The 13,208-nt window shown below is 47.6% G+C and overlaps 1 protein-coding gene across 1 annotated transcript in view; it reads right to left on the bottom strand.

Moving 5' to 3' along the window:
* Positions 1–13,208, bottom strand: part of Afap1l1 (actin filament associated protein 1 like 1) — a 45,921-nt gene that overhangs the window by 12,415 nt on the left and 20,298 nt on the right. The window contains exons 8-15 of the mRNA XM_029565829.1: positions 12,409–12,588; positions 10,425–10,517; positions 7,063–7,156; positions 6,683–6,835; positions 5,276–5,487; positions 2,896–3,041; positions 2,425–2,497; positions 1,329–1,440 (exon numbers count right to left, since the gene is read on the bottom strand). Coding sequence (XP_029421689.1) covers positions 1,329–1,440; positions 2,425–2,497; positions 2,896–3,041; positions 5,276–5,487; positions 6,683–6,835; positions 7,063–7,156; positions 10,425–10,517; positions 12,409–12,588 — 1,063 coding nt within the window. The remainder of the gene's footprint in view (positions 1–1,328; positions 1,441–2,424; positions 2,498–2,895; positions 3,042–5,275; positions 5,488–6,682; positions 6,836–7,062; positions 7,157–10,424; positions 10,518–12,408; positions 12,589–13,208) is intronic.

Genomic DNA, 13,208 nt, shown 5'->3' with positions numbered 1-13,208 from the left:
CTTTCCCCCTCACCCCCTTTTCGGGCCCCGTGTGTGTGTGTGTGTGTGTGTGTGTGTGTGTGTGTGTGTGTGTGTGTGAGACAGGGTCTCACTAGGTAGCCCTGGCTAGCCTTTTCACTTATAAAGACCAGGCTGGCTTTGGACTTGACAGTGATTCTCCTCCCTCTACCTCCTGAATGCTGGGATTGCAGCCATGTACCATGAGGCCCAGCTCAGTTTTCCAATTTTAAACAAGCTTTTCTAAGGCCCTTATTTCCAGTGCCAACAATGGTGGCTAATTAAAAATGTTACACATCCCTCTAGTCACTGAGAGGGAACTCAGATCAGAGAGGGGAAAGGACTTTTTTAAAAAGTTAAACTTTAGTAGTGTAATCAAAGAAAGCATAGAGAACAGATTTCCTGAGTCCCAGGAGTGATGGTTTCGATTAATGAAATGGTGCTAGGGAACAGAAGAGCAGTTTGCTTTTTGAAGACTTCAGAATAGAACTTGACTTTGTCCACGTGTAGGTGGAAGAAACCTGAAGGAAGGAAGGAAAACTCTTGACTCAGGCTGTCCTGTAGGAAGATGGTTTGCTTCATGACAGTCCCAGCAGAGTAGAGGCTAGTGCTGGAGATCAGGTAGAACTCACAGGAGTTGCCTGGCATGCAGCTTAGCATGCAGCACGGCAACCAGGCAACTCAAAAAGTTCCCTGGATACAAGGCAGAGTGCAGGCTGCCACACAATTCTTCTGGAGACCCTGTCCAGGGAGTGTGGAGGGGTTTGGTTTTCCACTTACTATCCAGATCAGAAACCACAAATAGTTGGCTTCTGGAAAAAATATGCTCAGAGACAGTCTCTCTCTCTGTCTCTCCTCTCTCTCTTTCTCTCTCTCCCTCCCCCTTTTTACCCCTCCCACACAGGTACATACACAGGTATATGCATAAATATGCACATATAAACATACGTTTGCTACATACATAATATACATGCAATATTAAAAATTCTTTTGAGTAATCAGTAAATGCTGTGTGGGTCCCCCTACCTCTAGAGTCAGGACCAAGCACTCTAGTCTCTCCATTTTCCTGCAGGGTCACCTACCATCTGCCCTTTATTACTGGGCTTGTGTTGTTACTTTTGTTTTGTTTCTGTTGCAGAGCTGCTGGCAGAGCTTAGCAAGCACTCTTGCCCTGAGCTACATAGCTACTCTGTTACTTTTCTTAGGGTATTTCCTGACATGTTGCTTTACTTATTTTCCTCCCTGAGCCCTGGAGAAATCTGGTGCTGAGACCTCTGCCATGCATTCCCTCCAACTCCCCTTAGCAGGAAGGCAGGCCACAGGGAACTCACTGGAGGCATGACGCTTGACTTTGACCTGCGGGTCCATTCGATGGGACTTCTCGCTGCAGGAAGATGCATGGCGCTTCACCTGGGCCCCGGTGGGGCGCTGGGGCTCCTCATCCTGGGCGGGGGACAGAAGATGAAGGTTAAGAGCAGGCTTCCACATTCAGGCAGGGGTTTCTGCCCAGCACCTCTGAGGCATTGGCCTTGCATTTGTAGACTTGTGCAGCACTCTATAGTTTATAGACCACCTTCATTAGCAGTATCATTTGACTCTCATACCTTTCAGTGGGAGGCAAAAGAAGGAAACCCTAAGCAGGAGCACTTGCTGGGGGTGGGGAAAGAGGAGGAAAGCAATGTCAATGATGAGAGGAGAAAACGGTAGAAGTGGTACAGCTTATTAAACTGGCTGTATCTTTGTCCTTTAAGAGCATCGCCAATGCTCCAGGTCCAGCCTGAGCCTAGGAAGCCTGGTGTGATGGAATGCTGCCATGTAACCATTGTCTTATGAAAACAGCACTGCTTACTTCTCTGTACAGAACTTCCCACTTCTCAGGCACTGTGCTCATTTCCTTTTCCTTACACAAATCACTTCATTTTGTTCTTGCAACACTCCTGGGAGACCCGCATACCCACATCTGGGTGGAGCTGGAGGTGGGGCTTGAGAAGCAATCCCCAGTTCACCTGGCCTCTCATTCCCAACCTTTACATCTCAAGTGCTAAGCCGCCTGGCTACTAGTTTCTCTGCATCCACTCCTTCATCTTTGTCTGAAGAAAGACCTTGCCAACGGAAGGGTGGACTGGGAAAGTTTCTAGAAAAGGGGGTCAGTCATGGAAGTGAGAAGTCAGTGTGTTATCTAGGACTGTTCATGCAGTGTCCTGGCCCAAGGACATGCTATGTCCTTGAAGTTTGGTTCATTCTCTCTTTTCTAGATGTGAGGGCTCTGCCCCATCCAGGAGAAGGCACTGGGCATGCTGCTGAAAGCAGGAAGGCTCCTGAAGGCAATTTATCTGAAGCAAAGGATACAGTGGACAGTGAAGGAGAAAGAGAAGTAACAGTAGGATGGCCTTTGCCATGTTGCTGTGCCACCTGAATGGACCATACCTGCACCTTTTCATAAGGAACTTCATCATAGACACGGGGCTCAGGCCACTGATCCTGGCAGGATCTTGCATACCTAGAACAGGAAAGGCACAGTGATGTTAGTGACACTTTTTGGCTTACACTGGTTTCCTGTCTACTGTCATTTGGTTCTGGCAGCAGCTTTTAAAGTAGGTTGGAAGGTCGTGTGCTGTGTGAGGGATGCATAGGTGGGATGTGCCTGAGCCTCACAACCATCCAGCAACATGTGGTTCATTACCATCCTTTATGAGTCAGAGGACTCCAGGATGGCAAACAGTGGGCTAGGCATTCCCGTGCTGGATGAAGGAGGCCCCACCCTAGTTTCTTAAGGAAAGAAGTCTTCCTGAGCTTGCCCTCCTTTTGCTCCCAGTGCTCAAGGCTGCACACAGAGGTCTGGGGATGGAGCTGAGGCCAGAAGGCACAGGCAGCTATAGGCTGTGGGGCCATCCTTACAGGAAGGAGTTGCGCCCGGCGCTGACGATGCTGGTTAAGGTTTCCACATCCACGTAGTCATAGTGCAGTGCCTCTGGGGTGACTCTGGAGCCCATCTCTACCAGGAGCAGTCCAAGCCAGCGGCCCATGTCCTCGGAACAGCTTGCCTTGAGGAGAGGAGGCACAGCAGAGTTCACTTTCACTCTGAGACCTTCTGGCTGCCTGGTCATTTCAGCCAAACTCATAAATGTTTGTAAGTACCTATTATGTATCCAGTATTGAGGGATGAAAGAAGGAGACTAGACACACATCCAGAAACCTGAGGTTCCTTACTTTCCTTTACACAAGAATCTGCTCAAAAGCCACATCCTCCAAGGGGCCTTCCCTGACTGCTTCTAAGACAGCATGTCCTCACTCTCTACCCTCTGTACTTTTACAACTGAACATTTGAAAGTAAAAACATTTTAGGTCTTCTCTGAAATATTTGAAAACTTCATCCTTAGTCCCTCTTCTTCTTCCTCTATGCTGGGGATCAAATCCAGGGCCTTGTGTGTATATCTATATCTATATATCTATACCTATACAAAAACAGTATATCATAATTAGAGGAGGCTATTGCTTATATAACAATATAAAAGTTAATTTTTCTTATAATTGCAATTGACAAATCATCATAGTACTCTGTAGGAAAATTTCCAAAAAATTGCCAGTCAACTAAATATGTAATTCTGATTTTTATTATTGAGACAGGAATTCCCTGTAATTCCCCAGCTGGTTTGAAACTTGCTATGCAGACCAGGCTGGCCTTGATCTCACAGAGATATGCCTGCTTCTGCCTCCCAAGCGCTAGGATTAATGGTGTGCACCTCTGTACCCAGCTCAATTCGGATTTAAAGAGCATTGATACAATTATCACCTTAGCTGGTAAATGATAAACCTGAATAAGGAAATAGAGAAAGCATTTGTTTGCTTTTTCTAGAAGACTCAAAACGCTGCAGAGACAGTATTTCTTGGAATCAAAGAATCAAGAGAGGCAGTGGGTACTGGGAGCAAGACAGAGGCTGGGTTTTAGTTCTGGGAGGAGACCAAGAGGCTATAGGGATCCTCAGAAAGCATGTGGCCACCCTGGCTTGTTTGTCTGTAATGTGGGGAGACTGGCATTTGAACTTTCCTCCAGTGTCAGCACTTCGAAGTCTCAATAGCCAAAAGGCTGTTACCTGGAGGGGTGTCTGTATGTTTTGTGGGATCTCAGTGAGGAGGGCAGTGCTAGCAGATAGGAAAGACAGCAAGTAAGTGCCACCCATCCATTGTTCAACATGTGATGTTGGGCTCATAGTGTGTGCTGGGTACCAGGCACAGCTCTAAAAGAAATAAAAGTTGCATAAAAGCATGGCTGCTGCCTTCGTGGATCTGAAAGCTCTTAAAATTTTATTTATTTATTTACTATTTTTCTTTATGTATATGAGTGTTTTGCCTGCATGTATATAAGTGACCATGTGCATGCAATGCCTATGGAGCCAGAACAGGGTGTTGGACCCCCCGAGAAATGGAGTTTTGGATGGGTATTAGCTGTCATGTAGGTGCTGGGAGCTGAACCCAAGTCCTCTGCAAGAATAGCCAGTGCTCTTAACTGAGCCACCACCTCTTCTGCCCCAAGCTAAAGGTTTTTAAATCTAATGTGAGAAGCTCTTTGTAGAGACTAGCGTGCTTGCTAGGAGGGGCACCTTGAAAGGCAGTGGCTCTGTTAGGGTGGATGACCCCTGCTGGGAAGACTCGAAGGTTTTAGAGAAAATTCTAGACTCAGATCCCAGTTAGACCACATGAGAGGTCTTTCAGACTTGGGACCATGGAGAGTAAACAAACCTTGGCTCTAGAATTAGGGCTACCAGAATTAGGACATAAAAACACAGAATGTTCTGTTAAATTTGGACTTCAGATAAACAACAAATAACCTTTTGGTGTAGATGTGCCCTCAAAATTGCATGGAATATGCTTGTATTAAAAATATGATTCCAGGGCTGCAGAGATGCCTCAGTGTTAAGAGCACTGGCTGCTTATAAAGGACCTGGGTTTGATTCCCAGCACCCACATGGCAGCTAACAACCATCCATAACTCCAGTTCCAGGGGAATCTGATGCCCTCTTCTGACCTCTGAGGGCACTGCACAACATGGGTGCACTTATATATATGCAGGCAATACACTCATACACAAAAATTAAAAATAATAAATATTAAAAAATGTGATTCTTTCTTTATTTGAAATCCCAATATATCTAGGTATCCCTTAGGTTACCTGATAGTCCTGTTGGGTCTTCCCCTCAAGTTCTTGTAATGTAATAGCAAGCCTCCGTCCACCCAACAAGACCACCACTGCAGGGTTACCTGAACCCTCCCCTCTCACCTCCAGGATGGCCACCTCCTGCCGGTTACGTAGGATCCTGAAGGCAAATGGGTGTCTGGGTCCAAAGCCTGGGGCCACCTCACAGCCCCCAAGAGCAATGGCATTCACATGGGTCCTCAGGTCTATGCGGTCTTTGTGAAAATACAGAGTGTTGCACTTGAGGCGGCACCATCGTTCCTTCCAGCCTTGGTTTACCAGCACATTCAGGTAGCCTGGGAGGGGAGATGGTGGCATGACTTCCCATAGTCCTCTAGACAAAGGCCCTAAGGGACAGCCACACGACCTATGCACTCTAGTTGGGAAGGCTTATGACCTTAGGCATTATCTCCGAGTCTCAGCTGCCTAGCTGTGAGCACATACTGATGATGCCGCTCATGCATCTCTGCTGCACAGCCTCAGGACCACATGTGATGGAACTGGTAGGATGTACAAAAGACACTACTAAAAGATGGAAACTAATGGATTGTGCTGACACCTAGCGGCAGTGAGTGGGAGCACCATCATCTAGCTCAGTAAAGATTTATAAATCTGGCCACATATGGAATTAGGAATTTCCTCTGAGCATTTTAGATTTAATCTTTTTATTTTTTTTAAAACCATAGCATTCTTTGATTCAATGCTCACAAATATTTATTATCATGTGCTTTTATACTACTAGAATATTTCTGTGTATTCAAAATAGATGATTTTACTTCATTTTTTTGCAGCGCTAGTAGTAGAACCCAGGGCCTCACACAGGCTAGGCAAATGCTCTGCCACTGAACCACACCTCTATTCCTTTAAAAACGGCTGATTTTCTTTTGGGTTGCAGTACATGGACCACAGCATTTAAATGAAGAAAGTTATGCCCTTCTTTTTCAAAACACTTTTTACTCACATTGAATGCATTCATGTTAAGAAGTACTTAAACGTTTATTTTTATCCCGATTTCCTTATAAGACTGGATTGTAACTAATACACATGGAATGCCTTTGTTGTTTATTTTTGAGATAGGGTCCAATGTAGCCCAGGCTGGCCTCTGGCCTCAAACTTACTACTATATAGCCAAGGATGACCCATTGTGAACTCCTGATCCTCCTGCCTCCACCTTCCTAGAGATGGAATTACAGGTATGTAGCACCAAGCCCAGTGTACCTGGCATGTTAAATGCTATGAAATGAGTTAATCTCTTATTTTAGCAGAGGAAACAGGCTGAGGGATGGGCAGTGACTGAGAGCATGGGATAACAGATCTGAGGGTCAGCTGGCTTCTCCTTTCTCTGGGTATAAGATCCCATGGGAGTAAAGAGATTATAAGCAATGGATGTTGCTGGAGTGGGGGGCCTAGCAATCCAGAGGCAAGTGCCAGGGGGCTGAGGCATGAAGGTTCCTATGTCAGCCCCAATACCCACCCTGAGCCAATACCTACCACAGCATGGAACCTCCTCCTCATTGGAAAATGTCTGTAGGTCCTCGGCCAGTGCCTTCTTTTTAGAGAAGCTGATGATACGGGTGATTTTGCGGCCTGCAGCCCTGCTCATGGAGCCCTTCAGCTCAGCCAGGCTATTCTTCTTCCCTTTGCCTGTGGTGCAGAGGTGGGTCACGGTGGTTGGGGAGAGTCCAGAGCCCCACTTCCACCCATCCCTGGCCTTCCTGGAAGCTCTTGCATCCTGCATACAGGAACTAGGAATGGCAGGCTCAGTGATCTTACTCCGATCCCCAGGATTTGCTCTGCCTGGGAGCTGTTATGGGGGGCAAGGCCCCCTTTAGCCTTGACATTCTCGAGCATAGACTGGTGGAGGCTCCTACCATGTTCACAGGCCTCCCTGCGACCAAGGGTAGAATTGCTGTCACTCATGCCCAGGCTGTCGGAGTCTGAGTTCTGCTTCTCTTGGGACAACCTCTGCAGAAAGACATAGCCTCACATCAGGGGGATACTCAGAAGGTCTCTTTTATCAGTTCAATCTTCCCCCGGGTCCCCGAGCACAGGATAATTAGTTACCAAACACTGTGAACAACCATATGCCTGGCGCTACACCAGTACAGTATTATCAGCAAGAAAGCAATGACTTTAGTATGGTCATGTTATACTCTTCTGGGGAGGGGGATCACTAATTATAGCACATTGACAATGTCTTGGACCATATACACTGTATTTGGCAAGTGACAGGGAGCTGGGAGGACATTTAAGTGGGATGTGAATATAATCCAGTGGCACTGTGGAGATAGGCAAGAGGGGGCAAACTGGATAAAAGACAACCTGTCAAGGATGAGGCTTCAGAAGTGGTTGAACCAAGATGATAGTGAGGATGGAGGAGATGGGGTGAGCTGGGAGATGACCTGCAGAAGTCCGTTACGTTTCTACCTTGGATGAGAGGATGATGAGGATAAAGATACACGTACACCCCACACACCATGCTAACAACTTTGTTGCCAGCCATAGTAAATGTGGACCAATCATACTGTCATTAATTCATTAATATGCTACAAAGGAGGTAGAACAGATATTATGGAAGAAATTATGATTCTACTGCTGCTTATTAGCTATGGGAACATGGGAAAATCCATTTCCCTAAGGCTGGGTTTTCTCACCTCACTTGAGAAAGCACCTGTGGGGCAGAAAGCTAGCCCTGGTGAAACTATGAGGCCAGCAGCTTCCACGGGTTCTAACACTGTGTGATGTGCTGTCACCTTGCTTCAAGAAGCTAACCTGGGCCATTTGGACTTGAGATGGGAATAAATGACACCCATACCCTCAAGAAGATAGAATGACATTTCTTCAGCATGTGCTGTGAAGGACCCCCCAGAACAGACCAAGGGATGATTTATGATAAGGATAGTACTACAGGGTTGGGGGGGGGCAAGAAAGGAAGGTTCTGTGTTCTCCTTAATCTCTAAAGGGCTGGAAAAAAGGATACCTGCCAGAAATGGGATGAATAGCCAAAAGTGTTTAGAATCTCATCTGCTGGTTTTGAAACAGAAACCATTCATTCTGTAACAGTGTGTACAAGACGGGACACAAACACAGAGGACGGTCGAGAGCACTGTGAATTAGTTCAGCAATAGCATTTCAATCTTCTGATTCCATGGAGAGGGATCCACCGATACATCTCCAGCTCTACTTCCACCAAAAATAGCACTGTAATCACTTCAGTCACCATGCCCTGTTCACTCAACCACGGGAGGCAATGCCACTGCACAGCCTTCTCTGCTGTTGCTTCACATAGCCTTCGAACTACACCACAGAACTTACCCCCTAGTGTGCATCCACACACGCACACCCCTCTTCCAAAGCTGCTTTCCTAAAGGCTAAGTGAGGGCAGGGCTGGGCTTCTCCATCAGCATCCATTAGGCACCAGAGATCTGAACTCCATGTCCGTTTCTGACCTCAGGCCTTGGCTTCTGCTGTCCCCTTTTGACTCACTGTAGCTCAATCACTCTTGTATGTGCTTTAAGGCTTGGCACAGGCACACATCTTCCCTAACTCCAGCCCCTCCAGCCACCCTGAGTGCCCTGCTCTGCCTCCTGTCAGTGTCAGGACCAGCTTGAACAGTGCTGATAAGTTCTCCACCTCTGAGCCAAGCCACATGGGCCACTTGCAGTTTCATGTCTCCTTTCTAGTGCCTCTTCCTGCTGCTTAGAACCCCTTTGTCATCTTTCTTAAATATGTATGTTTTTTATTTTATGTGTCTGTGTGAGTGTATTATATGTGTGTGCCTGCCGAGGCCAAAAGAGGGCATGCTGTCCCCTGGAGCTGAAGTTCAGGCAGTTGTGAGCCACCTGATGTGGGTGCTGGGAATCAACTCAAGTTCTCTGGAAGAGCAGGAAGCATTCTTAACTGCTGAGCCATCTCTCTAGCCCCACCTGTCTTCTTTTTTGCTTTCTCATTCTCATCTGAGGAGTCACTTCTTCAGGAACCTTCCTGAACCTTCCTATACACTCTTCGGGAACCTGGTGCTGTCCTCTCCTAGCTTGTACCCAGAGAGGCAGGTATAAATCAGTGTGACTTTTCTGGACTCACGCCTGCCTGACCAGTGCTGTAGGCATGATAGGGTTGGGGGGCCACACAGGACCTGGTTTGGGTAGATCCTCTCTAAAGACCTGCCCAGTGAATGCTCAGGATGCTGTACTGCAATAGCAGTGTCCCGAAGAGCAAGCCTGTGTGGGTGTACACCCTGGCTAGCTAGCTCTGTTCCATATTTCCTATGGACTTGGTGTTGCGACTCGCTCCTCTGAAAATGCACCTCCTCCAAGAGTTGTTGCAGAAAGTAAAGTATTTGCAAGGATACTAGGCACAGAGCCCTAGTCCAGATATGTTAGCCTCAACCTGCTCCTGAGCCATAATGTTCTTAGGGATGGTTGCTCGAGTCCTCTTGTAACCCACGTTACTTGGTATTACTATGCAGTTACCCCAGGCTTGACTAACTGACCAATGCCTGCTTCACTCAAATTCTATACAGGCACCTGCCTTTTCTGGTGGAGAGTTTCTAAGGCACGGACCAACTATGGCCTCTTTCTGTCCTGGCAGAGCGAGCCACTCTTTCCTGTCTTATTGAAGGCTGGGCCTAGGCACTCATTTGTGCATTCATGAACGCAGTAGATGCATAACAGCACCGCTGTTATAGGTGGATACGAAGCATCCTTCTAAGGCATGGAGAACTTGGTCTCCCACAGAGCAGTTCACAGGTAAGCCTTTTGAGAAATGATTGGATCATAAGGGTTCTTCATTAGTGGATTTATTTATGGGTACATTAAAAATCTGAATAGATTATTCGGAGGTGGTGGAACTGTGGAAGACAGGGCCTCATTGGGAGAAGTATCACTGGGGGTATGCCCTGGGAAAACATATCTGGCCCTTTCTGTTTCCCTCTCTCCTTCCTTTCCTTTATATGGTGAGCTGCACTGCCTGATCCCATGTTTCCCACCATGATGATGTTCAACCTAGCCTGAGGCCCATAGCAATGCAGCCAGCTAACTGTGGACTGACACTGAGAACCAAAACATATCTTCCCTCTTCTAGGGACTCAAGTCTGACTGACAGGAACCTACCACTTTGTTGCTCAGCTTGTATGATACCACAGGCTGGGGCCTGGCTTCACCACTTGTCCCTGGGGTGGAACATGTGATTGTCTACTGCCTGGTCAAAAGGAAACTACTGGAGATAGACATACCTTGTCTAGGTCCAGCTTGCACAGGAAGACTGGAGATCTGGGGGCCTCCAAGCCCTCGGCTCCCATGACAGGCCGGCTGATATCGCGGATGACCTGTGAAGAGGACATACAGCTGGAGACAGGAGCACAGGGAAGCTCTAGGGACAAAGCATGACTGGGGGTTATAGGGTTGGGGCTGTTGTGAAGAGGACTGGGGCCACCAGGAGGCAGAGAAGGGCTGAAGTAACCACTTGCATGCTTATTGGATATGTCAGGGTCTACAAAGGCTTTTTCTTGTGTCTGCCCCTTGGATGGAGAACACACTGGACTAGAAGTACTAGACCTGGCTTCACTGCTGATTAGTAGTGCAGTCTTAGGAAAGCCATGCCCTTGCTCTGAGCCTCAGTTTCTACACCTGTAATGTAAGAATGCTGGCCCTCTGCTGGGTGGTCTGAGGGGAGTAAGATCATGGATAAAGAGGGTGATGTGAATCTCGAAGTCTCACAATGGTAAGGGGCCTGCTTCTGTGACTGCAGGGAACTTTATCAGTCTTCTTTCAGTGACATGGAAACTGAGATCCAGTGGCATCCCTTCACTTTCTAAAGGTCACAGGAGTAAGAATGAAGATGATGAAATTTTAAAAAAGTCACCACTTTCCCCTCACCTAGATGATAGCATTTATCCCCGTGGCAGCCCATAATTACCAAGTTAGAAATGAGGATGCTGTGACTCAGGGACCCAAATCCACGGGTAGGGGACAGCAGAGCCAGAACCCAAGTACAGGGTGTGTGGCTGCTTGCCCCCTACCCATGGTTGTAAGCCCTGAGCCAGGCCATGATGATGTTCAGGCAGATCCCTTTGAACTCTGAGCTGAGGGTTCCCATGTAGAGCCTGGAGGCAGACGCTCCCCAGCAGGCGGGCAAGTTCTCTCCCTTCCTTCCCCTCCCGACACAAAGGCAGAGATGAGGACAAACATTCCATAGAAGAGCTGGTTATCACAGGAAGGAAGGGAGGGCCGAGGGAGGGCCTTGGTTTCATTGTTCCAACAGGAAGGCAGGAGGGGAGAGCAAGGTGTCCAGTGGACTAGAAGGACTGAGGGTTGGCTGGAAAGGGTTGGGGGTGGCATTGTCTGTGTCCCCATCCATCGTTAGATGGGAAAGACCCATACAGTTCACTTACCACCTGGCAGGCACTGGGCCAGCTGCTCCTTAGAACCCATGAAAGAACCGTTTTACAGATGAGGAAACTGAGGCACAGGAAAGTAGAGTTATTTGCAGACGATTCCATAGCCAGTGTGTTTAGGTCTGGGACCTGAACCCAATCCTTGTGCCACCGGTTCCCTTGTTGTTGCTGCGCCACCATGCCTGCTTTCTGAGCAGATCTGCTTAGCCTCAAATCCTGCCCCAATAACTTGACAGTCTGGCAGTTACTTAGATTCTCTGGGTTGCCTCAGTTTCCACCTTTGAACATAAGTAACAACAACCCCAGGGCCTCGTTTACGAGGCCATGTATATGAAGATTTTGGCACAGTGCGTACTCAATATATGGTAATTTCATGATTCTGAGTCACCACAAAGAAGCAGATGCTGGACCCCGAGTGGACATTATGAGGTACTTTTTAACCTAAACAAGAAAGGATTTTCCCTTTTTATTCTTTTACTTCTTAAATTAAAAGGGTTAGCTGGCTTAATAATAAAATCAGTTTCCTTCACAGGTATTAAGCTCACTATTCTAGGACATAGGAATAGACCCACAGTAGGTCATTAACACAGCAAAGTCAGTAACTGGAAAGCCATAGGCCTCTAGCATGAGGTCTGTCTGTTGTGAATATCTGAGGCCCACTGGACATGTGCCAATCCATGCATAGGGCACCTGGGTTCAGGCACTGATTCCTTCTCCCTTAGGTAAGGCTTGATCTTTCCAGGGTTAGGATCCAGCCCACTGATGCACATCTGAGTAAGAGAGGAAGGGCAGGAAGGCAGGCTCCCCCGTGTGTCTGGCATACCTTCAGCCACTCTTCCGCCTGCTCCCTGCTCTGCAGTGCCAGCACCAACACCTCTGTGGTCCCCTGGGAGAAGCGCAGTTCATGTCGCTTGTGCCTGCTGTCCTTGGGCACGTAGATGACGGTGCAGACATCTAGTGCCAGCCTCAGGTGTGGCTGCCGGTCCTTGGAGCTTTTGTAACACTGGACAGGGAGAGAAGGGGTCAGGGCCTTTGCAGTAGAGAGTGAGAGAGAGAAGATACCTTCACACACAAAGAATATTCCCCTCCCAGCCCAACTGTGAGAAGCCGGGGAGCGGGCATCTTTGGGAATCTTCCCGAACAGCTGCCTACAAGGACAAATATAGCACAATACCAGGAAGACCATATGGGTTGAAGAACTAGGGAACAAATGGGCTGGCTTGAGAGGAAGCCAGTTATAAGAGCTGCAGAGTAGAACACTTGGGAGTGAATCCTGGCAGGGATGCAGTGCTGGCCTTGAAGACAGGCATTCTTATGGTGAGGCCAGCCTGACCTTGATACCAGAACTTGACAGTCATTCTGAAAAAGGATCTATACACAGTTAATGGTTTCTAGGGAGCTAGAGATGTCTTCTTCAGTGGTGCATATACTGGTAAGGTGCCTGTGCTCTGTAAATATTCCTCACCCATGCTCTTAATTAAGGTGAGCAACCTTATTTTCATTGTGTATGGGAGACTAGTTGGGAAGTGGAAGGGGGTTAGTGGAAGTGGGGTGAGAGGATAAAAGAGGGGTGAATATGATAAAATATAAATATAAAATGAAGTCATTTACAGTGAAGTCAGT

The sequence above is a fragment of the Nannospalax galili genome, unplaced genomic scaffold (genome assembly GCF_000622305.1).
Source record: "Nannospalax galili isolate Female #2095 unplaced genomic scaffold, S.galili_v1.0 scaffold19, whole genome shotgun sequence".
NCBI classification, from domain to species: domain Eukaryota; kingdom Metazoa; phylum Chordata; class Mammalia; order Rodentia; family Spalacidae; genus Nannospalax; species Nannospalax galili.
Note: the sequence above shows the minus strand (reverse complement) of the source record. Positions and strands in the feature narration are given on the sequence as shown.